This window comes from Hyperolius riggenbachi, chromosome 4, assembly GCF_040937935.1.
Source record: "Hyperolius riggenbachi isolate aHypRig1 chromosome 4, aHypRig1.pri, whole genome shotgun sequence".
Taxonomy (NCBI): Eukaryota; Metazoa; Chordata; class Amphibia; order Anura; family Hyperoliidae; genus Hyperolius; species Hyperolius riggenbachi.
The window spans coordinates 2,992,578-3,017,542 of record NC_090649.1 but is presented as its reverse complement, the minus strand read 5'-3'; the positions used below and the strand labels follow the sequence as shown (position 1 = coordinate 3,017,542).

Here is a 24,965-nt window from a genome sequence, read left to right as displayed (position 1 = left end):
TCCTCCATTCTCATGCTCCGCCTCTTCTCTCTGTTCTCACGCTCTGCCTGTTTCCTCCATTCTCACGCTCCGCCTCTCCTCCATTCTCATGCTCTGCCTCTTCTCTCTGTTCTCACGCTCTGCCTCTTCTCTCTGTTCTCACGCTCCGCCTCTCTCCTCCATTCTCATGCTCTGCCTCTTCTCTCTGTTCTCACGCTCCGCCTCTCCTCCATTCTCACGCTCCGCCTCTTCTCTCTGTTCTCACGCTCTGCCTGTTTCCTCCATTCTCACGCTCCGCCTCTCCTCCATTCTCATGCTCTGCCTCTTCTCTCTGTTCTCATGCTCTGCCTGTTTCCTCCATTCTCACGCTCCGCCTCTCCTCCATTCTCACGCTCTGCCTCTTCTCTCCATTCTCACGCTCTGCCTGTTTCCTCCATTCTCACGCTCCGCCTCTCCTCCCTTCTCATGCTCTGCCTCTTCTCTCTGTTCTCACGCTCTGCCTGTTTCCTCCATTCTCACGCTCCGCCTCTCCTCCATTCTCATGCTCCGCCTCTTCTCTCTGTTCTCACGCTCTGCCTGTTTCCTCCATCCTCACGCTCCGCCTTTCTCCTCCATTCTCATGCTCCGCCTCTTCTCTCTGTTCTCACGCTCTGCCTGTTTCCTCTATTCTCACGCTCCGCCTCTCCTCCATTCTCACGCTCCGCCTCTCCTCCATTCTCACGCTCCGCCTCTCCTCCATTCTCATGCTCTGCCTCTTCTCTCTGTTCTCACGCTCTGCCTGTTTCCTCCATCCTCACGCTCCGCCTTTCTCCTCCATTCTCATGCTCCGCCTCTTCTCTCTGTTCTCACGCTCTGCCTGTTTCCTCCATTCTCACGCTCCGCCTCTCCTCCATTCTCACGCTCTGCCTCTTCTCTCCATTCTCACGCTCTGCCTGTTTCCTCCATTCTCACGCTCCGCCTCTCCTCCCTTCTCATGCTCTGCCTCTTCTCTCTGTTCTCACGCTCTGCCTGTTTCCTCCATTCTCACGCTCCGCCTCTCCTCCATTCTCATGCTCCGCCTCTTCTCTCTGTTCTCACGCTCTGCCTGTTTCCTCCATCCTCACGCTCCGCCTTTCTCCTCCATTCTCATGCTCCGCCTCTTCTCTCTGTTCTCACGCTCTGCCTGTTTCCTCTATTCTCACGCTCCGCCTCTCCTCCATTCTCACGCTCCGCCTCTCCTCCATTCTCACGCTCCGCCTCTCCTCCATTCTCATGCTCTGCCTCTTCTCTCTGTTCTCACGCTCTGCCTGTTTCCTCCATCCTCACGCTCCGCCTTTCTCCTCCATTCTCATGCTCCGCCTCTTCTCTCTGTTCTCACGCTCTGCCTGTTTCCTCCATTCTCACGCTCCGCCTCTCCTCCATTCTCACGCTCTGCCTCTTCTCTCCATTCTCACGCTCTGCCTGTTTCCTCCATTCTCACGCTCCGCCTCTCCTCCATTCTCATGCTCTGCCTCTTCTCTCTGTTCTCATGCTCTGCCTGTTTCCTCCATTCTCACGCTCCGCCTCTCCTCCATTCTCACGCTCTGCCTCTTCTCTCCATTCTCACGCTCTGCCTGTTTCCTCCATTCTCACGCTCCGCCTCTCCTCCCTTCTCATGCTCTGCCTCTTCTCTCTGTTCTCACGCTCTGCCTGTTTCCTCCATTCTCACGCTCCGCCTCTCCTCCATTCTCATGCTCCACCTCTTCTCTCTGTTCTCACGCTCTTCCTGTTTCCTCCATTCTCACGCTCCGCCTCTCCTCCATTCTCACGCTCCGCCTCTCCTCCATTCTCACGCTCCGCCTCTCCTCCATTCTCACGCTCCGCCTCTCCTCCATTCTCATGCTCTGCCTCTTCTCTCTGTTCTCACGCTCTGCCTGTTTCCTCCATTCTCACGCTCCGCCTCTCCTCCATTCTCATGCTCCGCCTCTTCTCTCTGTTCTCACGCTCTGCCTGTTTCCTCCATTCTCACGCTCCGCCTTTCTCCTCCATTCTCATGCTCTGCCTCTTCTCTCTGTTCTCACGCTCTGCCTGTTTCCTCCATTCTCATGCTCTGCCTCTCCTCCATTCTCATGCTCTGCCTCTCCTCCATTCTCATGCTCTGCCTCTTCTCTCTGTTCTCACGCTCTGCCTGTTTCCTCCATTCTCATGCTCCCCCTCTCTCCATTTTTACGCTCCGCCTCTTCTCTCTGTTCTCACGCTCTGCCTGTTTCCTCCATTCTCACGCTCCGCCTCTCCTCCATTCTCATGCTCTGCCTCTTCTCTCTGTTCTCACGCTCTGCCTGTTTCTTACCAAACACACAGGAGAAACTCACTTCCCAAACAGTTCTCTGCTGCTTATATAGAGCCTGCAGGCTGCTTGTAAGCCAATCAAGAAGTGCACATACACATGACACCTAGTCTGCAGTGATTGATTCAAACAGAAGCTGAGCTACTCAGCTAGTCATAGGAGAGGGTTTCAGTTGCATATAGACAATGGCTATATGGCCAGCAGGGGGCACCAGCGTGCAGGATATACCCTCTCATCTGCCCCCCTCCTAACTAAGCTGCATGGGAATCTACATTAAAATTTAAAAACAATAATGGTGCACAAGCCAGCCTGGGGCCCCAGGAACTCTCACTGCCCGGGGCCCCAGAACCAGCTCCGCCTCTCCTCCATTCTCACGCTCCGCCTCTCCTCCATTCTCATGCTCTGCCTCTTCTCTCTGTTCTCACGCTCTGCCTGTTTCCTCCATTCTCACGCTCCGCCTCTCCTCCATTCTCATGCTCCGCCTCTTCTCTCTGTTCTCACGCTCTGCCTGTTTCCTCCATTCTCACGCTCCGCCTTTCTCCTCCATTCTCATGCTCTGCCTCTTCTCTCTGTTCTCACGCTCTGCCTGTTTCCTCCATTCTCATGCTCTGCCTCTCCTCCATTCTCATGCTCTGCCTCTTCTCTCTGTTCTCACGCTCTGCCTGTTTCCTCCATTCTCATGCTCCCCCTCTCTCCATTCTCACGCTCCGCCTCTTCTCTCTGTTCTCACGCTCTGCCTGTTTCCTCCATTCTCACGCTCCGCCTCTCCTCCATTCTCATGCTCTGCCTCTTCTCTCTGTTCTCACGCTCTGCCTGTTTCCTCCATTCTCACGCTCCGCCTTTCTCCTCCATTCTCACACTCTGCTTGTTTCCTCCATTCTCACGCTCCGCCTCTCCTCCATTCTCACGCTCTGCCTGTTTCCTCCATTCTCACGCTCCGCCTCTCTCCTCCATTCTCATGCTCTGCCTCTTCTCTCTGTTCTCACGCTCTGCCTGTTTCCTCCATTCTCACGCTCCGCCTTTCTCCTCCATTCTCATGCTCTGCCTCTTCTCTCTATTCTCACGCTCTGCCTGTTTCCTCCATTCTCCTGCTCCGCCTCTCCTCCATTCTCATGCTCTGCCTCTTCTCTCTGTTCTCACGCTCTGCCTGTTTCCTCCATTCTCACGCTCCGCCTTTCTCCTCCATTCTCATGCTCCGCCTCTTCTCTCTGTTCTCACGCTCTGCCTGTTTCCTCCATTCTCACGCTCCGCCTCTCCTCCATTCTCATGCTCTGCCTCTTCTCTCTGTTCTCACGCTCTGCCTGTTTCCTCCATTCTCATGCTCTGCCTCTCCTCCATTCTCACGCTCCGCCTCTTCTCTCTTTTCTCACGCTCTGCCTGTTTCCTCCATTCTCACGCTCCGCCTTTCTCCTCCATTCTCACGTTCTGCCTCTTCTCTCTGTTCTCACGCTCTGCCTGTTTCCTCCATTCTCACGCTCCGCCTTTCTCCTCCATTCTCATGCTCTGCCTCTTCTCTCTGTTCTCACGCTCCGCCTCTCCTCCATTCTCACGCTCCGCCTCTTCTCTCTGTTCTCACGCTCTGCCTGTTTCCTCCATTCTCACGCTCCGCCTCTCCTCCATTCTCATGCTCTGCCTCTTCTCTCTGTTCTCACGCTCTGCCTGTTTCCTCCATTCTCACGCTCTGCCTCTCCTCCATTCTCATGCTCCGCCTCTTCTCTCTGTTCTTACGCTCCACCTCTCGCCTCCATTCTCACGCTCCGCCTCTCCTCCATTCTCACGCTCCGCCTTTCTCCTCCATTCTCACGCTCTGCCTCTTCTCTCTGTTCTCACGCTCTGCTTGTTTCCTCCATTCTCACACTCCGCCTCTCCTCCATTCTCATGCTCCCCCTCTCTCTGTTCTCACGCTCTTCCTCTTCTCTCTGTTCTCACGCTCTGCTTGTTTCCTCCATTCTCACGCTCCGCCTCTCCTCCATTCTCACGCTCCGCCTTTCTCCTCCATTCTCACGCTCTGCCTCTTCTCTCTGTTCTCACGCTCTGCCTGTTTCCTCCATTCTCACGCTCCGCCTTTCTCCTCCATTCTCATGCTCTGCCTCTTCTCTCTGTTCTCACGCTCTGCCTGTTTCCTCCATTCTCACGCTCCGCCTTTCTCCTCCATTCTCATGCTCCGCCTCTTCTCTCTGTTCTCACGCTCTGCCTGTTTCCTCCATTCTCACGCTCCGCCTCTCTCCTCCATACTCACGCTCCGCCTCTTCTCTCTGTTCTCACGCTCCGCCTCTTCTCTCTGTTCTCACGCTCTGCCTGTTTCCTCCATTCTCACGCTCCGCCTTTCTCCTCCATTCTCATGCCCAGCCTCTTCTCTCTGTTCTCACGCTCTGCCTGTTTCCTCCATCCTCACGCTCCGCCTTTCTCCTCCATTCTCATGCTCTGCCTCTTCTCTCTGTTCTCACGCTCTGCCTGTTTCCTCCATTCTCACGCTCCGCCTCTCCTCCATTCTCATGCTCCGCCTCTTCTCTCTGTTCTTACGCTCCACCTCTCGCCTCTATTCTCACGCTCCGCCTCTCCTCCATTCTCACGCTCTGCCTCTTCTCTCTGTTCTCACGCTCTGCTTGTTTCCTCCATTCTCACACTCCGCCTCTCCTCCATTCTCATGCTCCCCCTCTCTCTGTTCTCACGCTCTGCCTCTTCTCTCTCTTCTCACGCTCTGCCTGTTTCCTCCATTCTCACGCTCCGCCTTTCTCCTCCATTCTCATGCTCTGCCTCTTCTCTCTGTTCTCACGCTCTGCCTGTTTCCTCCATTCTCACGCTCCGCCTTTCTCCTCCATTCTCATGCTCCGCCTCTTCTCTCTGTTCTCACGCTCTGCCTGTTTCCTCCATTCTCACGCTCCGCCTCTCTCCTCCATACTCACGCTCCGCCTCTTCTCTCTGTTCTCACGCTCTGCCTGTTTCCTCCATTCTCACGCTCCGCCTTTCTCCTCCATTCTCATGCTCCGCCTCTTCTCTCTGTTCTCACGCTCTGCCTGTTTCGTCCATTCTCACGCTCTGCCTCTCCTCCATTCTCATGCTCTGCCTCTTCTCTCTGTTCTCACGCTCCGCCACTCTCCTCCATTCTCATGCTCTGCCTCTTCTCTCTGTTCTCACGCTCTGCCTGTTTCCTCCATTCTCATGCTCCCCCTCTCTCCATTCTCACGCTCCGCCTCTTCTCTCTGTTCTCACGCTCTGCCTGTTTCCTCCATTCTCACGCTCCGCCTCTCCTCCATTCTCACGCTCTGCCTCTTCTCTCCATTCTCACGCTCTGCCTGTTTCCTCCATTCTCACGCTCCGCCTCTCCTCCATTCTCATGCTCTGCCTCTTCTCTCTGTTCTCATGCTCTGCCTGTTTCCTCCATTCTCACGCTCCGCCTCTCTCCTCCATTCTCACGCTCCGCCTCTCCTCCATTCTCATGCTCTGCCTCTTCTCTCTGTTCTCATGCTCTGCCTGTTTCCTCCATTCTCACGCTCCGCCTCTCTCCTCCATACTCACGCTCCGCCTCTTCTCTCTGTTCTCACGCTCCGCCTCTTCTCTCTGTTCTCACGCTCTGCCTGTTTCCTCCATTCTCACGCTCCGCATCTCCTCCATTCTCATGCTCCGCCTCTTCTCTCTGTTCTCACGCTCTGCCTGTTTCCTCCATCCTCACGCTCCGCCTTTCTCCTCCATTCTCATGCTCTGCCTCTTCTCTCTGTTCTCACGCTCTGCCTGTTTCCTCCATTCTCACGCTCCGCCTCTCCTCCATTCTCACGCTCCGCCTCTCCTCCATTCTCACGCTCCGCCTCTCCTCCATTCTCATGCTCTGCCTCTTCTCTCTGTTCTCACGCTCTGCCTGTTTCCTCCATTCTCACGCTCCGCCTCTCCTTCATTCTCACGCTCCGCCTCTCCTCCATTCTCACGCTCTGCCTGTTTCCTCCATTCTCACGCTCCGCCTCTCCTCCATTCTCACGCTCCGCCTCTTCTCTCTGTTCTCACGCTCTGCCTGTTTCCTCCATTCTCACGCTCCGCCTCTCCTCCATTCTCATGCTCTGCCTCTTCTCTCTGTTCTCACTCTCTGCCTGTTTCCTCCATTCTCACGCTCCGCCTTTCTCCTCCATTCTCACGCTCCGCCTCTTCTCTCTGTTCTCACGCTCTGCCTGTTTCCTCCATTCTCATGCTCCGCCTCTCCTCCATTCTCATGCTCTGCCTCTTCTCTCTGTTCTCACGCTCTGCCTGTTTCCTCCATTCTCACGCTCCGCCTTTCTCCTCCATTCTCACGCTCCGCCTCTCCTCCATTCTCACGCTCCGCCTCTCCTCCATTCTCATGCTCTGCCTCTTCTCTCTGTTCTCACTCTCTGCCTGTTTCCTCCATTCTCACGCTCCGCATCTCCTCCATTCTCATGCTCCGCCTCTTCTCTCTGTTCTCACGCTCTGCCTGTTTCCTCCATTCTCACGCTCCGCCTCTCCTCCATTCTCATGCTCTGCCTCTTCTCTCTGTTCTCACTCCCTGCCTTTTTCCTCCATTCTCACGCTCCGCCTTTCTCCTCCATTCTCACGCTCTGCCTCTTCTCTCTGTTCTCACGCTCTGCCTGTTTCCTCCATTCTCATGCTCCGCCTCTCCTCCATTCTCATGCTCTGCCTCTTCTCTCTGTTCTCACGCTCTGCCTGTTTCCTCCATTCTCACGCTCCGCCTCTCCTCCATTCTCATGCTCTGCCTCTTCTCTCTGTTCTCACGCTCTGCCTCTTCTCTCTGTTCTCACGCTCCGCCTCTCTCCTCCATTCTCATGCTCTGCCTCTTCTCTCTGTTCTCACGGTCCGCCTCTCCTCCATTCTCACGCTCCGCCTCTTCTCTCTGTTCTCACGCGCTGCCTGTTTCCTCCATTCTCACGCTCCGCCTCTCCTCCATTCTCACGCTCTGCCTCTTCTCTCCATTCTCACGCTCTGCCTGTTTCCTCCATTCTCACGCTCCGCCTCTCCTCCATTCTCATGCTCTGCCTCTTCTCTCTGTTCCCATGCTCTGCCTGTTTCCTCCATTCTCACGCTCCGCCTCTCCTCCATTCTCACGCTCTGCCTCTTCTCTCCATTCTCACGCTCTGCCTGTTTCCTCCATTCTCACGCTCCGCCTCTCCTCCATTCTCATGCTCTGCCTCTTCTCTCTGTTCTCACGCTCTGCCTGTTTCCTCCATTCTCACACTCCGCCTCTCCTCCATTCTCATGCTCCGCCTCTTCTCTCTGTTCTCACGCTCTGCCTGTTTCCTCCATCCTCACGCTCCGCCTTTCTCCTCCATTCTCATGCTCCGCCTCTTCTCTCTGTTCTCACGCTCTGCCTGTTTCCTCCATTCTCACGCTCCGCCTCTCCTCCATTCTCACGCTCCGCCTCTCCTCCATTCTCACGCTCCGCCTCTCCTCCATTCTCATGCTCTGCCTCTTCTCTCTGTTCTCACGCTCTGCCTGTTTCCTCCATTCTCACGCTCCGCCTCTCCTCCATTCTCACGCTCCGCCTCTCCTCCATTCTCACGCTATGCCTGTTTCCTCCATTCTCATGCTCTGCCTCTTCTCTCTGTTCTCACGCTCTGCCTGTTTCCTCCATTCTCACGCTCCGCCTCTCCTCCATTCTCATGCTCTGCCTCTTCTCTCTGTTCTCACGCTCTGCCTGTTTCCTCCATTCTCACGCTCCGCCTTTCTCCTCCATTCTCATGCTCTGCCTCTTCTCTCTGTTCTCACTCTCTGCCTGTTTCCTCCATCCTCACGCTCCGCCTTTCTCCTCCATTCTCACGCTCTGCCTCTTCTCTCTGTTCTCACGCTCTGCCTGTTTCCTCCATTCTCACGCTCCGCCTCTCCTCCATTCTCACGCTCCGCCTTTCTCCTCCATTCTCACGCTCTGCCTGTTTCCTCCATTCTCACGCTCCGCCTCTCCTCCATTCTCACGCTCTGCCTCTTCTCTCTGTTCTCACGCTCTGCCTGTTTCCTCCATTCTCACGCTCCGCCTTTCTCCTCCATTCTCATGCTCTGCCTCTTCTCTCTGTTCTCACGCTCTGCCTGTTTCCTCCATTCTCACGCTCCGCCTTTCTCCTCCATTCTCACGCTCTACCTGTTTCCTCCATTCTCACGCTCCGCCTCTCCTCCATTCTCACGCTCCGCCTCTTTTCTCTGTTCTCACGCTCTGCCTGTTTCCTCCATTCTCAGGCTCCGCCTCTCCTCCATTCTCACGCTCCACCTCTTCTCTCTGTTCTTACGCTCCGTCTTTTCTCTCTGTTCTCACGCTCCGCCTCTTCTCTCTGTTCTTATCCTCCGCCTCTTTCCTCCATTCTCACGCTCCGCCTTTCTCCTCCATTCTCATGCTCTGCCTCTTCTCTCTGTTCTCACGCTCTGCCTGTTTCCTCCATTCTCACGCTCCGCCTTTCTCCTCCATTCTCACGCTCCGCCTTTCTCCTCCATTCTCATGCTCTGCCTCTTCTCTCTGTTCTCACGCTCTGCCTGTTTCCTCCATTCTCACGCTCTACCTGTTTCCTCCATTCTCACGCTCCGCCTCTCCTCCATTCTCACGCTCCGCCTCTTTTCTCTGTTCTCACGCTCTGCCTGTTTCCTCCATTCTCAGGCTCCGCCTCTCCTCCATTCTCACGCTCCACCTCTTCTCTCTGTTCTTACGCTCCGTCTTTTCTCTCTGTTCTCACGCTCCGCCTCTTCTCTCTGTTCTTATCCTCCGCCTCTTTCTTCCATTCTCACGCTCCGCCTTTCTCCTCCATTCTCATGCTCTGCCTCTTCTCTCTGTTCTCACGCTCTGCCTGTTTCCTCCATTCTCATGCTCTGCCTCTTCTCTCTGTTCTCACGCTCTGCCTGTTTCCTCCATTCTCACGCTCCGCCTTTCTCCTCCATTCTCATGCTCTGCCTCTTCTCTCTGTTCTCACGCTCTGCCTGTTTCCTCCATTCTCACGCTCCGCCTCTCCTCCATTCTCATGCTCCGCCTCTTCTCTCTGTTCTCACGCTCTGCCTTTTTCCTCCATTCTCACGCTCTGCCTTTTCTTTCTGTTCTTATGCTCCGCCTCTTCTCTCTGTTCTTACGCTCCACCTCTCGCCTCAATTCTCATGCTCCGCCTCTTCTCTCTGTTCTCAAGCTCTGCCTGTTTCCTCCATTCTCACGCTCCGCCTCTTCTTTCTTTTCTTATGCTCCGCCTCTTCTCTTTGTCCTCACGCTCCGCCTCTCTCCTCTCATGCTGTTCTCATGCTCCACCTCTCTCCTCCATTCTTACACTCCGCCTCCCTCCTCCATCCTCACGCTCTGCCTCTCTCCTCCATCCTCACGCTCTGCCTCATCTCTCTATTCTCACGCTCCGCCTCTTCTCTCTGTCCTCACGCTCTGCCTTTTCTCTCTGTTCTCAGGCTCCACCTCTTCTCTATGTCCTCACACTCCTCCTCTCTCTGTCCTCACACTCCTCCTCTCTCCTCTATTCTTACGCTCCGCCTCTCTCCTCCGTCCTCACGCTCCGCCTCTTCTCTCTGTCCTCACGCTCCACCTCTTCTCTCTGTCCTCACTCTCCACCTCTTCTCTCTGCCCTCACTCTCCACCTCTTCTCTCTGCCCTCACTCTCCACCTCTTCTCTCTGTCCTCTCTGTCCACCTCTTCTCTCTGTCCTCACGCTCCACCACTTGCCTCTGTCCTCATGTTCCACCACTTTCCTCTTTTCTTACACTCTGCCTCTTCTCTACTCTCTCTTGCTCCACCTCTTTCCTCTGTTTTCATGCTCCGCCTCCTCTCTCTGTTCTCACACTCCACCTCTTGCCTCTATTCTTACACTCCGCCTTTTCTCTATGTTCTCATGCTCCACCTTTTGCCTCTGTTTTCAGCTTTTGGACATGAAGGTGTTTGTGGATACGGACTCAGACATTCGGCTAGTGCGGCGGCTGAAGAGGGATATCACAGAGCGAGGGCGGGACATTGTTGGTGTCATTAAACAATACAACAAGTTTGTGAAGCCAGCGTTTGAGCAGTACATCGAGCCAACTATGCAGGTGGCTGACATTGTTGTGCCAAGAGGTAAGTGCTACCAGTGAATTGTGTGCATCAGCTAATCACCCAGGGTGTAACTGACACTGTCCCGCCCCTGAATAGCAGAAGTGACGTCTCACCCAGCCTGATCCATCTGCTGCTGTACCTCCCCTGAATAGCGCGTGGGACTGTACCCAGCCTGATACATCTGCTGCTGTACCGCCCCTGAATAGCGGGTGTGACTGTACCCAGCCTGAGCAGTCTGCTGCTGTACCTCCCCTGAATAGCGGGTGGGACTGTACCCAGCCTGATACATCTGCTGCTGTACCGCCCCTGAATAGCGGGTGTGACTGTACCCAGCCTGATCTGTCTGCTGCCGTACCTCCCCTGAATAGCAAGTGTGACTGTACCCAGCCTGATCAGTCTGCTGCTGTACCGCCCCTGAATAGCGGGTGTGACTGTACCCAGCCTGATCCGTCTGCTGCTGTACCTCCCCTGAATAGCGGGTGTGACTGTACCCAGCCTGATCCATCTGCTGCTGTACCGCCCCTGAATAGCGGGTGTGACTGTACCCAGCCTGATCCATCTGCTGCTGTACCGCCCCTGAATAGCGGGTGTGACTGTACCCAGCCGGATCCGTCTGCTGCTGTACCTCCCCTGAATAGCGCGTGGGACTGTACCCAGCCTGATCAGTCTGCTGCTGTACCACCCCTGAATAGCGGGTGGGACTGTACCCAGCCTGATCCATCTGCTCCTGTGCTGCCTCTGAATAGCCGGTGTGACAGTACCCAGCCTGAGCCGTCTGCTGCTGTACCGCCCCTGAATAGCGGGTGTGACTGTACCCAGCCTGATCCATCTGCTCCTGTACTGCCCCTGAATAGTGGGTGTGACTGTACCCAGCCTGATCCGTCTGCTGCTGTACCACCCCTGAATAGCGGGTGTGAGTGTACCCAGCCTGATCAGTCTGCTGCTGTACCGCCCCTGAATAGCGGGTGTGACTGTACCCAGCCTGATCAGTCTGCTTCTGTACCGCCCCTGAATAGCAGGTGTGACTGTACCCAGCCTGATCAGTCTGCAGCTGTACCTCCCCTGAACAGCACCTGTGACTGTACCCAGCCTGATCTATCTGCTCCTGTACTGCCCCTGAATAGCAGGTGTTACTGTACCCTGCCTGATCAGTCTGCTTCTGTACCGCCCCTGAATAGCGGGTGTGACTGTACTCAGCCTGATCAGTCTGCTGCTGTACCGCCCCTGAATAGCGGGTGGGACTGTACCCAGCCGGATCCGTCTGCTGCTGTACCGCCCCTGAATAGTGGGTGTGACTGTACCCAGCCTGATCTATCTGCTGCTGTACCGCCCCTGAATAGCGGGTGTGACTGTACTCAGCCTAATCAGTCTACTGCTGTACCGCCCCTGAATAGCGGGTGTGACTGTACCCAGCCTGATCCGTCTGCTGCTGTACCGACCCCTAAATAGTGGGTGTGACTGTACCCAGCCTGATCTGTCAGCTCCTGTACCGCCCCTGAATAGCGGGTGTGACTGTACCCAGCCTAATCAGTCTACTGCTGTACCGCCCCTGAATAGCGGGTGTGACTGTACCCAGCCTGATCAGTCTGCTTCTGTACCGCCCCTGAATAGCGAGTTTGACTGTACCCAGCCTGATCAGTCTGCTTCTGTACCGCCCCTGAATAGCAGGTGGGACTGTACCCAGCCTGATCCATCTGCTGCTGTATCGCCCCTGAATAGTAGGTGGGACTGTACCCAGCCTAATCAGTCTACTGCTGTACCGCCCCTGAATACCAAGTGTGACTGTACCCAGCCTAATCAGTCTGCTGCTGTACCTCCCCTGAATAGCGGGTGTGACTGTACCCAGCCTGATCCTGCTGTTGATGTACCGCCCCTGAATAGCGGGTGTGGCTGTACCCAGCCTGAGCAGTCTGCTGCTGTACCGCCCCTGAATAGCGGGTGTGACTGTACCCAGTCTGACCCATCTTCTGCTGTACCGCCCCTGAATAGCGGGTGTGACTGTACCCAGCCTGATCAGTCTGCTGCTGTACCGCCCCTGAATAGCGGGTGTGACTGTACCCAGCCTGATCAGTCTGCTGCTGTACCGCCCCTGAATAGCGGGTGTGACTGTACCCAGCCTGATCTGTCTGTTGATGTACCGCCCCTGAATAGCAGGTGGGACTGTACCCAGCCTTATCAGTCTGCTGCTGTACCGCCCCTGAATAGCGGGTGGGACTGTACCCAGCCTGATCCGTCTGCTGCTGTACCGCCCCTGAATAGCGGGTGGGACTGTACCCAGCCGGATCCATCTGCTCCTGTACCTCCCCTGAATAGCGGGTGGGACTGTACCCAGCCTGATCAATCTGCTGCTATACTGCCCCTGAATAGCGGGTGTGACTGTACCCAGCCTGATCCATCTGCTGCTGTACCGCCCCTGAATAGCGGGTGGGACTGTACCCAGCCTGATCAGTCTGCTGCTGTACCTCCCTTGAATAGCGGGTGTGACTGTACCCAGCCTGATCAGTCTGCAGCTGTACCTCCCCTGAATAGCGGGTGTGACTTTACCCAGCCTGATCAGTCTGAAGCTGTACCTCCCCTGAATAGCGGGTGGGACTGTACCCAGCCTGATCAGTCTGCAGCTGTACCTCCCCTGAATAGCGGGTGGGACTGTACCCAGCCGGATCCATCTGCTGCTGTACTGCCCCTGAATAGCAGGTGTGACTGTACCCAGCCTGATCAGTCTGCTGCTTTACCGCCCCTGAATAGCGGGTGGGACTTTACCCAGCCGGATCCATCTGCTGCTGTGCCGCCCCTGAATAGCAGGTGGGACTGTACCCAGCCGGATCCATCTGCTGCTGTACCGCCCCTGAATAACGGGTGGGACTTTACCCAGCCGGATCCATTTGCTGCTGTGCCGCCCCTGAATAGCAGGTGGGACTACCCAGCCTGATCAGTCTGCTTCTGTACCGCCCCTGAATAGCGAGTGTGACTGTACCCAGCCTGATCAGTCTGCTTCTGTACCGCCCCTGAATAGCAGCTGGGACTTTACCCAGCCGGATCCATCTGCTGCTGTACCGCCCCTGAATAGCGGGTGGGACTGTACCCAGCCGGATCCATCTGCTGCTGTACCGCCCCTGAATAGCGGGTGTGACTGTACCCAGCCTGATCAGTCTACTGCTGTACCGCCCCTGAATAGCGGGTGTGACTGTACCCAGCCGGATCCATCTGCTGCTGTACCGCCCCTGATTAGCGGGTGGGACTTTACCCAGCCGGATCCATTTGCTGCTGTGCCGCCCCTGAATAGCAGGTGGGACTGTACCCAGCCTGATCAGTCTACTGCTGTACCTCCCCTGAATAGCGGGTGTGACTGTACCCAGCCTGATCCATCTGCTGCTGTACCTCCCCTGAATAGCGGGTGTGACTGTACCCAGCCTGATTTATCTGCTGCTGTACCTCCCCTGAATAGCGGGTGTGACTGTACCCAGCCTGATTTATCTGCTGCTGTACCTCCCCTGAATTGCGGGAATGACATCTCACCTAGTTATGTGCATGAGACATGAGATTATTTTCATTAGACTTCTTGGTACCAAATTTCAGAGGACACCTTCACAGATCTTGTGGAGTCTAGGCCTTTGGGGGGAGCTGCACTATATTGCAGGCTGATAGTCCAGGCCTTACCACCAGGGGGAGCTGCACTGTATTATAGGCTCTCAATGAGCACTGTAAGCTCTGCCCTGCCATTGATTGGTCCTCAGTGTTTGTGATGGTGTCTGCACACCATGTAACGTGACTATCCCTCTTGGTTTTCTCAGGTGGGGAGAACTTTGTGGCTTTGGACCTCATAGTGCAGCATGTGCACAGCCAGCTGGAGAAGGTGAGTATAACTCCCTGTCCATAGCCTCCCTCTGTGTATATTAAATTATGAAATGCCGAGAGAACCTGACAGTGTGTGTGGTACAATATATCACTTCCCTTCCCCACACACCCTGCACATATACATGAGGGAGGCAGGATGGATCGTACCATGAGGAGGAGGATATAGAATGGACTGTGAGGGGGGAGAGGAGACAGGATGGACTGTACTGTGAGGAGGAGGAGACAGGATGGACTGTACTGTGAGGGGGGAGGAGACAGGATGGACTGTACTGTGAGGGGAGAGGAGACAGGATGGATTGTACTGTGAGGAGGGGAGAGGAGACAGGATGGACTGTACTGTGAGGGGGGAGGAGACAGGATGGACTGTACTGTGAGGGGGGAGGGGACAGGATGGATTGTACTGTGAGAGGGGAGGAGACAGGATGGATTGTACTGTGAGGGGGGAGGAGACAGGATGGACTGTACTGTGAGGAGGGAGAGGAGACAGGTTGGACTGTACTGTGAGGAGGGAGAGGAGACAGGATGGACTGTACTGTGAGGGGGAGGAGACAGGATGGACTGTACTGTGAGGGGGGAGGAGACAGGATGGACTGTACTGTGAGGAGGGGAGAGGAGACAGGATGGACTGTACTGTGAGGGGGGAGGAGACAGGATGGACTGTACTGTGAGGAGGGGAGAGGAGACAGGATGGACTGTACTGTGAAGAGGGGAGAGGAGACAGGATGGACTGTACTGTGAGGAGGAGGAGACAGGATGGACTGTACTGTGAGGGGGGAGGAGACAGGATGGATTGTACTGTGAAGGGGGAGGAGACAGGATGGACTGTACTGTGAGGAGGGAGAGGAGACAGGATGGACTGTACTGTGAGGAGGAGGAGACAGGATGGACTGTACTGTGAGGGGGGAGGAGACAGGATGGACTGTACTGTGAGGGGAGAGGAGACAGGATGGATTGTACTGTGAGGAGGGGAGAGGAGACAGGATGGACTGTACTGTGAGGGGGGAGGAGACAGGATGGACTGTACTGTGAGGGGGGAGGAGACAGGATGGATTGTACTGTGAGAGGGGAGGAGACAGGATGGATTGTACTGTGAGGGGGGAGGAGACAGGATGGACTGTACTGTGAGGAGGGAGAGGAGACAGGTTGGACTGTACTGTAAGGAGGGAGAGGAGACAGGATGGACTGTACTATGAGGGGGGAGGAGACAGGATGGACTGTACTGTGAGGGGGGAGGAGACAGGATGGACTGTACTGTGAGGAGGGGAGAGGAGACAGGATGGACTGTACTGTGAGGAGGGGAGAGGAGACAGGATGGACTGTACTGTGAGGGGGGAGGAGACAGGATGGACTGTACTGTGAGGGGGGAGGAGACAGGATGGATTGTACTGTGAGAGGGGAGGAGACAGGATGGATTGTACTGTGAGGGGGGAGGAGACAGGATGGACTGTACTGTGAGGAGGGAGAGGAGACAGGTTGGACTGTACTGTGAGGAGGGAGAGGAGACAGGATGGACTGTACTGTGAGGGGGGAGGAGACAGGATGGACTGTACTGTGAGGGGGGAGGAGACAGGATGGACTGTACTGTGAGGAGGGAGAGGAGACAGGATGGACTGTACTGTGAGGAGGGAGAGGAGACAGGATGGACTGTACTGTGAGGAGGGAGAGGAGACAGGATGGACTGTACTGTGAGGAGGGAGAGGAGACAGGATGGACTGTACTGTGAGGAGGGAGAGGAGACAGGATGGACTGTACTGTGAGGAGGGAGAGGAGACAGGATGGACTGTACTGTGAGGGAGAGGAGACAGGATGGACTGTACTGTGAGGAGGGGGGAGGAGACAGGATGGACTGTACTGTGAGGAGGGAGAGGAGACCGGATGGACTGTACTATAAGGAGGAGGAGACAGGATGGACTGTACTGTGAGGAGGGGAGAGGAGACAGGATGGACTGTACTGTGAGGGGGGAGGAGACAGGATGGACTGTACTGTGAGGGGGGAGGAGACAGAATGGATTGTACTGTGAGAGTGGAGGAGACAGGATGGATTGTACTGTGAGGAGGAGGAGACAGGATGGACTGTACTGTGAGGAGGGGAGAGGAGACAGGATGGACTGTACTGTGAGGGGGGAGGAGACAGGATGGATTGTACTGTGAGGGGAGAGGAGACAGGATGGACTGTACTGTGAGGAGGGGAGAGGAGACAGGATGGACTGGACTGTGAGGGGGGAGGAGACAGGATGGATTGTACTGTGAGGAGGGGAGAGGAGACAGGATGGACTGTACTGTGAGGGGGGAGGAGACAGGATGGACTGTACTGTGAGGAGGGGAGAGGAGACAGGATGGACTGTACTGTGAGGAGGAGGAGACAGGATGGACTGTACTGTGAGGGGGGAGGAGACAGGATGGATTGTACTGTGAGAGGGGAGGAGACAGGATGGATTGTACTGTGAGGGGGGAGGAGACAGGATGGACTGTACTGTGAGGAGGGAGAGGAGACTGGTTGGACTGTACTGAGGAGGGAGAGGAGACAGGATGGACTGTACTGTGAGGGGGGAGGAGACAGGATGGACTGTACTGTGAGGGGGGAGGAGACCGGATGGATTGTACTGTGAGAGGGGAGGAGACAGGATGGATTGTACTGTGAAGGGGGAGGAGACAGGATGGACTGTACTGTGAGGAGGGAGAGGAGACCGGATGGACTGTACTGTGAGAGGGGAGGAGACCGGATGGACTGTACTGTGAGAGGGGAGGAGACAGGATGGACTGTACTGTGAGGAGGGGGGAGGAGACAGGATGGACTGTACTATGAGGAGGAGACAGGATGGACTGTACTGTGAGGAGGGGAGAGGAGACAGGATGGACTGTACTGTGAGGAGGGGAGAGGAGACAGGATGGACTGTACTGTGAGGGGGTAGGAGACAGGATGGATTGTACTGTGAGGGGGGAGGAGACAGGATGGACTGTACTGTGAGGGGGGAGGAGACAGGATGGACTGAACTGTGAGGGGGAGGAGACAGGATGGACTGTACTGTGAGGAGGGGAGAGGAGACAGGATGGACTGTACTGTGAGGAGGAGGAGACAGGATGGACTGTACTGTGAGGGGGGAGGAGACAGGATGGACTGTACTGTGAGGGGAGAGGAGACAGGATGGACTGTACTGTGAGGGGGGAGGAGACAGGATGGACTGTACTGTGAGGGGGGAGGAGACAGGATGGACTGTACTGTGAGGGGAGAGGAGACAGGATGGACTGTACTGTGAGGAGGGGAGAGGAGACAGGATGGATTGTACTGTGAGGGGGGAGGGGACAGGATGGACTGTACTGTGAGGGGGAGGAGACAGGATGGACTGAACTGTGAGGGGGGAGGAGACAGGATGGACTGTACTGTGAGGAGGGGAGAGGAGACAGGATGGACTGTACTGTGAGGAGGAGGAGACAGGATGGACTGTACTGTGAGGGGGGAGGAGACATGATGGACTGTACTGTGAGGGGAGAGGAGACAGGATGGACTGTACTGTGAGGGGGGAGGAGACAGGATGGACTGTACTGTGAGGGGGGAGGAGACAGGATGGACTGTACTGTGAGGGGAGAGGAGACAGGATGGACTGTACTGTGAGGAGGGGAGAGGAGACAGGATGGATTGTACTGTGAGGGGGGAGGAGACAGGATGGACTGTACTGTGAGGGGAGAGGAGACAGGATGGACTGTACTGTGAGGAGGGGAGAGGAGACAGGATGGACTGTACTGTGAGGGGGGAGGAGACAGGATGGACTGTACTGTGAGGGGGGAGGAGACAGGATGGACTGTACTGTGAGGGGGGAGGAGACAGGATGGATTGTACTGTGAGGGGGGAGGAGACAGGATGGACTGTACTGTGAGGAGGAGGAGACAGGATGGACTGTACTGTGAGGGGGGAGGAGACAGGATGGATTGTACTGTGAGGGGGGAGGAGACAGGATGGACTGTACTGTGAGGGGGGAGGAGACAGGATGGACTGAACTGTGAGGGGGGAGGAGACAGGATGGACTGTACTGTGAGGGGAGAGGAGACAGGATGGACTGTACTGTGAGGGGGGAGGAGACAGGATGGACTGTACTGTGAGGGGGGAGGAGACAGGATGGACTGTACTGTGAGGGGAGAGGAGACAGGATGGACTGTACTGTGAGGAGGGGAGAGGAGACAGGATGGATTGTACTGTGAGGGGGGAGGGGACAGGATGGACTGTACTGTGAGGGGGAGGAGACAGGATGGACTGAACTGTGAGGGGGGAGGAGACAGGATGGACTGTACTGTGAGGAGGGGAGAGGAGACAGGATGGACTGTACTGTGAGGAGGAGGAGACAGGATGGACTGTACTGTGAGGGGGGAGGAGACATGATGGACTGTACTGTGAGGGGAGAGGAGACAGGATGGACTGTACTGTGAGGGGGGAGGAGACAGGATGGACTGTACTGTGAGGGGGGAGGAGACAGGATGGACTGTACTGTGAGGGGAGAGGAGACAGGATGGACTGTACTGTGAGGAGGGGAGAGGAGACAGGATGGATTGTACTGTGAGGGGGGAGGAGACAGGATGGACTGTACTGTGAGGGGAGAGGAGACAGGATGGACTGTACTGTGAGGAGGGGAGAGGAGACAGGATGGACTGTACTGTGAGGGGGGAGGAGACAGGATGGACTGTACTGTGAGGGGGGAGGAGACAGGATGGACTGTACTGTGAGGGGGGAGGAGACAGGATGGATTGTACTGTGAGGGGGGAGGAGACAGGATGGACTGTACTGTGAGGAGGAGGAGACAGGATGGACTGTACTGTGAGGGGGGAGGAGACAGGATGGATTGTACTGTGAGGGGGGAGGAGACAGGATGGACTGTACTGTGAGGGGGGAGGAGACAGGATGGACTGAACTGTGAGGGGGGAGGAGACAGGATGGACTGTACTGTGAGGAGGGGAGAGGAGACAGGATGGACTGTACTGTGAGGAGGAGGAGACAGGATGGATTGTACTGTGAGGGGGGAGGAGACAGGATGGACTGTACTGTGAGGGGAGAGGAGACAGGATGGACTGTACTGTGAGGGGGGAGGAGACAGGATGGACTGTACTGTGAGGGGGGAGGAGACAGGATGGACTGTACTGTGAGGAGGGGAGAGGAGACAGGATGGATTGTACTGTGAGGGGGGAGGAGACAGGATGGACTGTACTGTGAGGGGAGAGGAGACAGGATGGACTGTACTGTGAGGAGGGGAGATGAGACAGGATGGATTGTACTGTGAGGGGGGAGGAGACAGGATGGACTGTACTGTGAGGGGAGAGGAGACAGGATGGACTGTACTGTGAGGAGGGGAGAGGAGACAGGATGGACTGTACTGTGAGGGGGGAGGAGACAGGATGGACTGTACTGTGAGGGGGGAGGAGACAGGATGGACTGTACTGTGAGGGGGGAGGAGACAGGATGGATTGTACTGTGAGGGGGGAGGAGACAGGATGGACTGTACTGTGAGGAGGAGGAGACAGGATGGACTGTACTGTGAGGAGGGGGGAGGAGACAGGATGGACTGTACTGTGAGGGGGGAGGAGACAGGATGGACTGTACTGTGAGGGGGGAGGAGACAGGATGGACTGTACTGTGAGGGGAGAGGAGACAGGATGGACTGTACTGTGAGGAGGGGAGAGGAGACAGGATGGATTGTACTGTGAGGGGGGAGGAGACAGGATGGACTGTACTGTGAGGGGAGAGGAGACAGGATGGACTGTACTGTGAGGAGGGGAGAGGAGACAGGATGGACTGTACTGTGAGGGGGGAGGAGACAGGATGGACTGTACTGTGAGGGGGGAGGAGACAGGATGGACTGTACTGTGAGGGGGGAGGAGACAGGATGGATTGTACTGTGAGGGGGGAGGAGACAGGATGGACTGTACTGTGAGGAGGAGGAGACAGGATGGACTGTACTGTGAGGGGGGAGGAGACAGGATGGATTGTACTGTGAGGGGGGAGGAGACAGGATGGACTGTACTGTGAGGGGGGAGGAGACAGGATGGACTGAACTGTGAGGGGGGAGGAGACAGGATGGACTGTACTGTGAGGAGGGGAGAGGAGACAGGATGGACTGTACTGTGAGGAGGAGGAGACAGGATGGACTGTACTGTGAGGGGGGAGGAGACATGATGGACTGTACTGTGAGGGGAGAGGAGACAGGATGGACTGTACTGTGAGGGGGGAGGAGACAGGATGGACTGTACTGTGAGGGGGGAGGAGACAGGATGGACTGTACTGTGAGGAGGGGAGAGGAGACAGGATGGATTGTACTGTGAGGGGGGAGGAGACAGGTAGGACTGTACTGTGAGGGGAGAGGAGACAGGATGGACTGTACTGTGAGGAGGGGAGATGAGACAGGATGGATTGTACTGTGAGGGGGGAGGAGACAGGATGGACTGTACTGTGAGGGGAGAGGAGACAGGATGGACTGTACTGTGAGGAGGGGAGAGGAGACAGGATGGACTGTACTGTGAGGGGGGAGGAGACAGGATGGACTGTACTGTGAGGGGGGAGGAGACAGGATGGACTGTACTGTGAGGGGGGAGGAGACAGGATGGATTGTACTGTGAGGGGGGAGGAGACAGGATGGACTGTACTGTGAGGAGGAGGAGACAGGATGGACTGTACTGTGAGGAGGGGGGAGGAGACAGGATGGACTGTACTGTGAGGGGGGAGGAGACAGGATGGACTGTACTGTGAGGGGGGAGGAGACAGGATGGACTGTACTGTGAGGAGGGGGGAGGAGACAGGATGGACTGTACTGTGAGGGGGGAGGAGACAGGATGGACTGTACTGTGAGGGGAGAGGAGACAGGATGGACTATACTGTGAGGAGGAGGAGACAGGATGGACTGTACTGTGAGGAGGGGAGAGGAGACAGGATGGACTGTACTGTGAGGGGGGAGGAGACAGGATGGACTGTACTGTGAGGAGGAGGGGACAGGATGGGCTGTACTGTGAGGAGGAGGAGACAGGATGGACTGTACTGTGAGGGGGGAGGAGACAGGATGGACTGTACTGTGAGGAGCGGAGAGGAGACAGGATGGACTGTACTGTGAGGGGGGAGGAGACAGGATGGACTGTACTGTGAGGAGGGGAGAGGAGACAGGATGGATTGTACTGTGAGGAGGGAGAGGAGACCGGATGGACTGTACTGTGAGGAGGGAGAGGAGACAGGATGGACTGTACTGTGAGGAGGGGAGAGGAGACAGGATGGACTGTACTGTGAGGGGGGAGGAGACAGGTTGGACTGTACTGTGAGGGGGGAGGAGACAGGATGGATTGTACTGTGAGGGGGGAGGAGACAGGATGGACTGTACTGTGAGGGGGGAGGAGACAGGATGGACTGTACTGTGAGGAGGGGAGAGGAGACAGGATGGACTGTACTGTGAGGGAGGAGGAGACAGGATGGACTGTACTGTGAGGGGGGAGGAGACAGGATGGACTGTACTGTGAGGAGGGGAGAGGAGACAGGATGGATTGTACCGTGAGGAGGAGGAGACAGGTTGGACTGTACTGTGAGGAGGGAGAGGAGACAGGATGGACTGTACTGTGAGGGGGGAGGAGACAGGATGGACTGTACAGTGAGGAGGAGGGGACAGGATGGACTGTACTGTGAGGAGGAGGAGACAGGATGGACTGTACTGTGAGGAGGAGGAGACAGGATGGACTGTACTGTGAGGAGGGGAGAGGAGACAGGATGGACTGTACTGTGAGGGGGGAGGAGACAGGATGGACTGTACTGTGAGGAGGGGAGAGGAGACAGGATGGATTGTACTCTGAGGAGGAGGAGACAGGATGGACTGTACTGTGAGGAGGGGAGAGGAGACAGGATGGATTGTACTGTGAGAGGGGAGGAGACAGGATGGACTGTACTGTGAGGAGGGGGGAGGAGACAGGATGGACTGTACTGTGAGGAGGGGAGAGGAGACAGGATGGACTGTACTGTGAGGAGGGGAGAGGAGACAGGATGGACTGTACTGTGAGGGGGGAGGAGACAGGATGGACTGTACTGTGAGGGGGGAGGAGACAGGATGGATTGTACTGTGAGAGGGGAGGAGACAGGCTGGATTGTACTATAAAGAGGAGGAGACAGGATGGACTGTACTGTGAGGAGGGAGAGGAGACAGGATGGACTGTACCATGAGACAGGATTTACTGTAGCATGAGGATGGGAAGACAGGATGGACTATACTATGAGGAGGGGGAGACAGGATGAACTGTACCATGACGAAAGCGAGACAGAATGGACTACACCATGAGGAGGAGGAGATAGGATGGACTTTACTGTGAGGAGGAGACAGGATGGATTGTACTGTGAGGGATGTAGTGTACCATGAGGATGGGGAAACCGGATGAATTGTAGGATAGGATGGACTGTACTGTGAGGAGGGGGAGGAGACAGGATGGACTGTACCATGAGGAGATAGGATGGACTGTACTGTGAGGAGGGGGAGACAGGATGGACTGTACTGTGAGGAGGAGATAGGATGGACTGTACTGTGAGGATGGTGAGGAGACAGTATGGATTGTACCATGAGGATGGACTGTACCATGAGGGATGTAGTGTTCCATGACGATGGCGAGACAGGATGGTCTGTACCATGAGGAGGAGGAGATAGGATGGACTGTACTGTGAGGAGGGGGGAGACAGAATGGACTGTACTGTGAGGAGGGGGAGGAGACAGGATGGACTGTACCATGAGGGATGGACTGTACCATGAGGGATGGAGTGTTCCATGACGATGGCAAGACAGGATGGTCTGTACCATGAGGAGGAGGAGATAGAATGGACTGTACTGTGAGGAGGGGGAGGAGACAGGATGGACTGTACTGTGAGGAGGGGGAGGAGACAGGATGGACTGTACCATGAGGATGGACTGTACCATGAGGGATGGAGTGTTCCATGACGATGGCGAGACAGGATGGACTGTACCATGAGGAGGAGGAGACAGGATAGACTGTACTGTGAGGAGGGGGAGGAGACAGGATGGACTGTACCATGAGGAGTAGGAGATAGGATGGACTGTACTGTGAGGAGGGGGAGGACACAGGATGGACTGTACTGTGAGGAGGGGAAGGAGACAGGATGGACTGTACCATGAGGATGGACTGTACCATGAGGGATGGAGTGTTCCATGATGATGGCGAGACAGGATGGTCTGTACCATGAGGAGGAGGAGATAGGATGGACTGTACTGTGAGGAGGGGGAGGAGACAGGATGGACTGTACCATGAGGATGTGGTGATAGGTTGGGTTGTACTGTGGGGAAGGGTAGACTGGATGGATGGTACAGTAGAAGTGAGGGGCTGGAGGGGGCGGTGAGGGTATAACCATAGCAGGCAGTAGCCCCTGTAGACGGGTTTAGTCACCGTTGTCTGTGTAGCGGCAGAAGGGGAGGTTCCTCTACAGGCCAGCTCCAGGCGAGGCATGTTTTAGCAGTGTAGAAGATAAGGGAAAGGTTGGATCCACTGTCAGACTTTAGTTGCTGTCTGTGTCACATGACATCAGCTGATCACTTCCTGTGATGTATATTGCATGACTCCGCCTCCCAGCATGTGACTCCACCTATAACTGATCAGCAGTGTCATGGTGTCTTTCCTTTTCTTTCTTCCTAACATGTGTGATCCCCCCCGTGTGCTGTGACCTCTAACCCCCGGGTGTGACAGCGGGAGAGCACTGTAAGGTAGGACTATGGGGAGTGATCCTGGCTGGGGGAGGGGGGCTGGAGGGGAACCCCGCCGTGATGGTGACTGTACACCGAGGCGATGTCAGGGGGGGGGGGCAGGAAATCATCTCTTTGTCTCGGCGGTGATGACATGTCTCTGCGCAAAAGGTGGATCAGCGCAACACCAGGCCGCCTCCGAATGGCCTCCATCAGAGATGCGCTGAGCCCCCCCAGGAACAACAAACGCACCTTGAACCCAAGCAGAAGCTCTGCATATACACCAAAAGCATGGCTGTTAAGTGGGAGCAGCTGACCAAAAACGAATTAAATTAGTACATAGCAAGGGTTCAAGGTGCGTTTGTAGTTCCTGGGGGGGCTCAGCGCATCTCTGACGGAGGCCATTCGGAGGTGGCCTAGTGTTGCGCTGATCCAACTTTTGCGCAATTTTCAATTTTCGATTTTATTTGATTAGCCGCACCCAGGCTATGTATATACATAGGTTAGGATTTAGTTAGTGTTAGGCCCCTCCCATGGAGGATTGACTTCTTCGCAGTGGGAGGGACGAGTACTTAATAGGTTGCATGCAAGCTGTTACAGGAAACCAACATCCTCCTCTAGTGGTAGACAGGTCGTGTGTATGCTCGGTGTGTATTCGACCCCACAAGTGGGGCTTGCACTCTTTTGCAGGTAGGCACTTGTCTGTTTTTAAGTAGCGCTGCTCATTTCCTTGCTATGACATGTCTCTGCCTCTGGTGTTCTGGACTCCTCTGTCCTCCTGCATTGCCCCTACCGTATGCATGAGTACAGCAGGTGTACAGAGCTGGGAACTCTGAGGGCAGAGATCTCACCACCACAGTCCCGAGAGAGAAGAATGGGTAAGGGGTTTACCAGAATGACACCATTATCACTGCATTCTATGAGATACTTGTATGACTGTGTATGTAATGCTTGTAAAATCACACGTATCATGTATGTCAGTGCTGTGTGCAACATTGAGTACTACATCTCCTTCATTTCCTCTTCCCTAAATCTCCATACTTCACACATCCCTTTACCTGATCGTTATCCAACATCAGCTGCTTCCTAACCTATCCCCAACATCAACTGCTTC

The 24,965-nt window shown here is 55.6% G+C and overlaps 1 protein-coding gene across 5 annotated transcripts in view; it reads left to right on the top strand.

Annotated features, from left to right (window-relative positions):
• The window catches only part of LOC137571110 (uridine-cytidine kinase-like 1), a 190,396-nt gene that overhangs the window by 64,615 nt on the left and 100,816 nt on the right, over positions 1-24,965 (top strand). For 4 of the 5 annotated variants that reach the window (XM_068279810.1, XM_068279809.1, XM_068279808.1 and 1 more), the window contains exons 6-7: positions 10,133-10,322; positions 14,093-14,154. In XM_068279810.1, the coding sequence (XP_068135911.1) occupies positions 10,133-10,322; positions 14,093-14,154 (252 nt within the window). Of the gene's footprint in view, positions 1-10,132; positions 10,323-14,092; positions 14,155-23,855; positions 23,873-24,965 lie in introns of all 5 variants that reach the window. The other variant, XM_068279807.1, reaches the window with a different exon arrangement.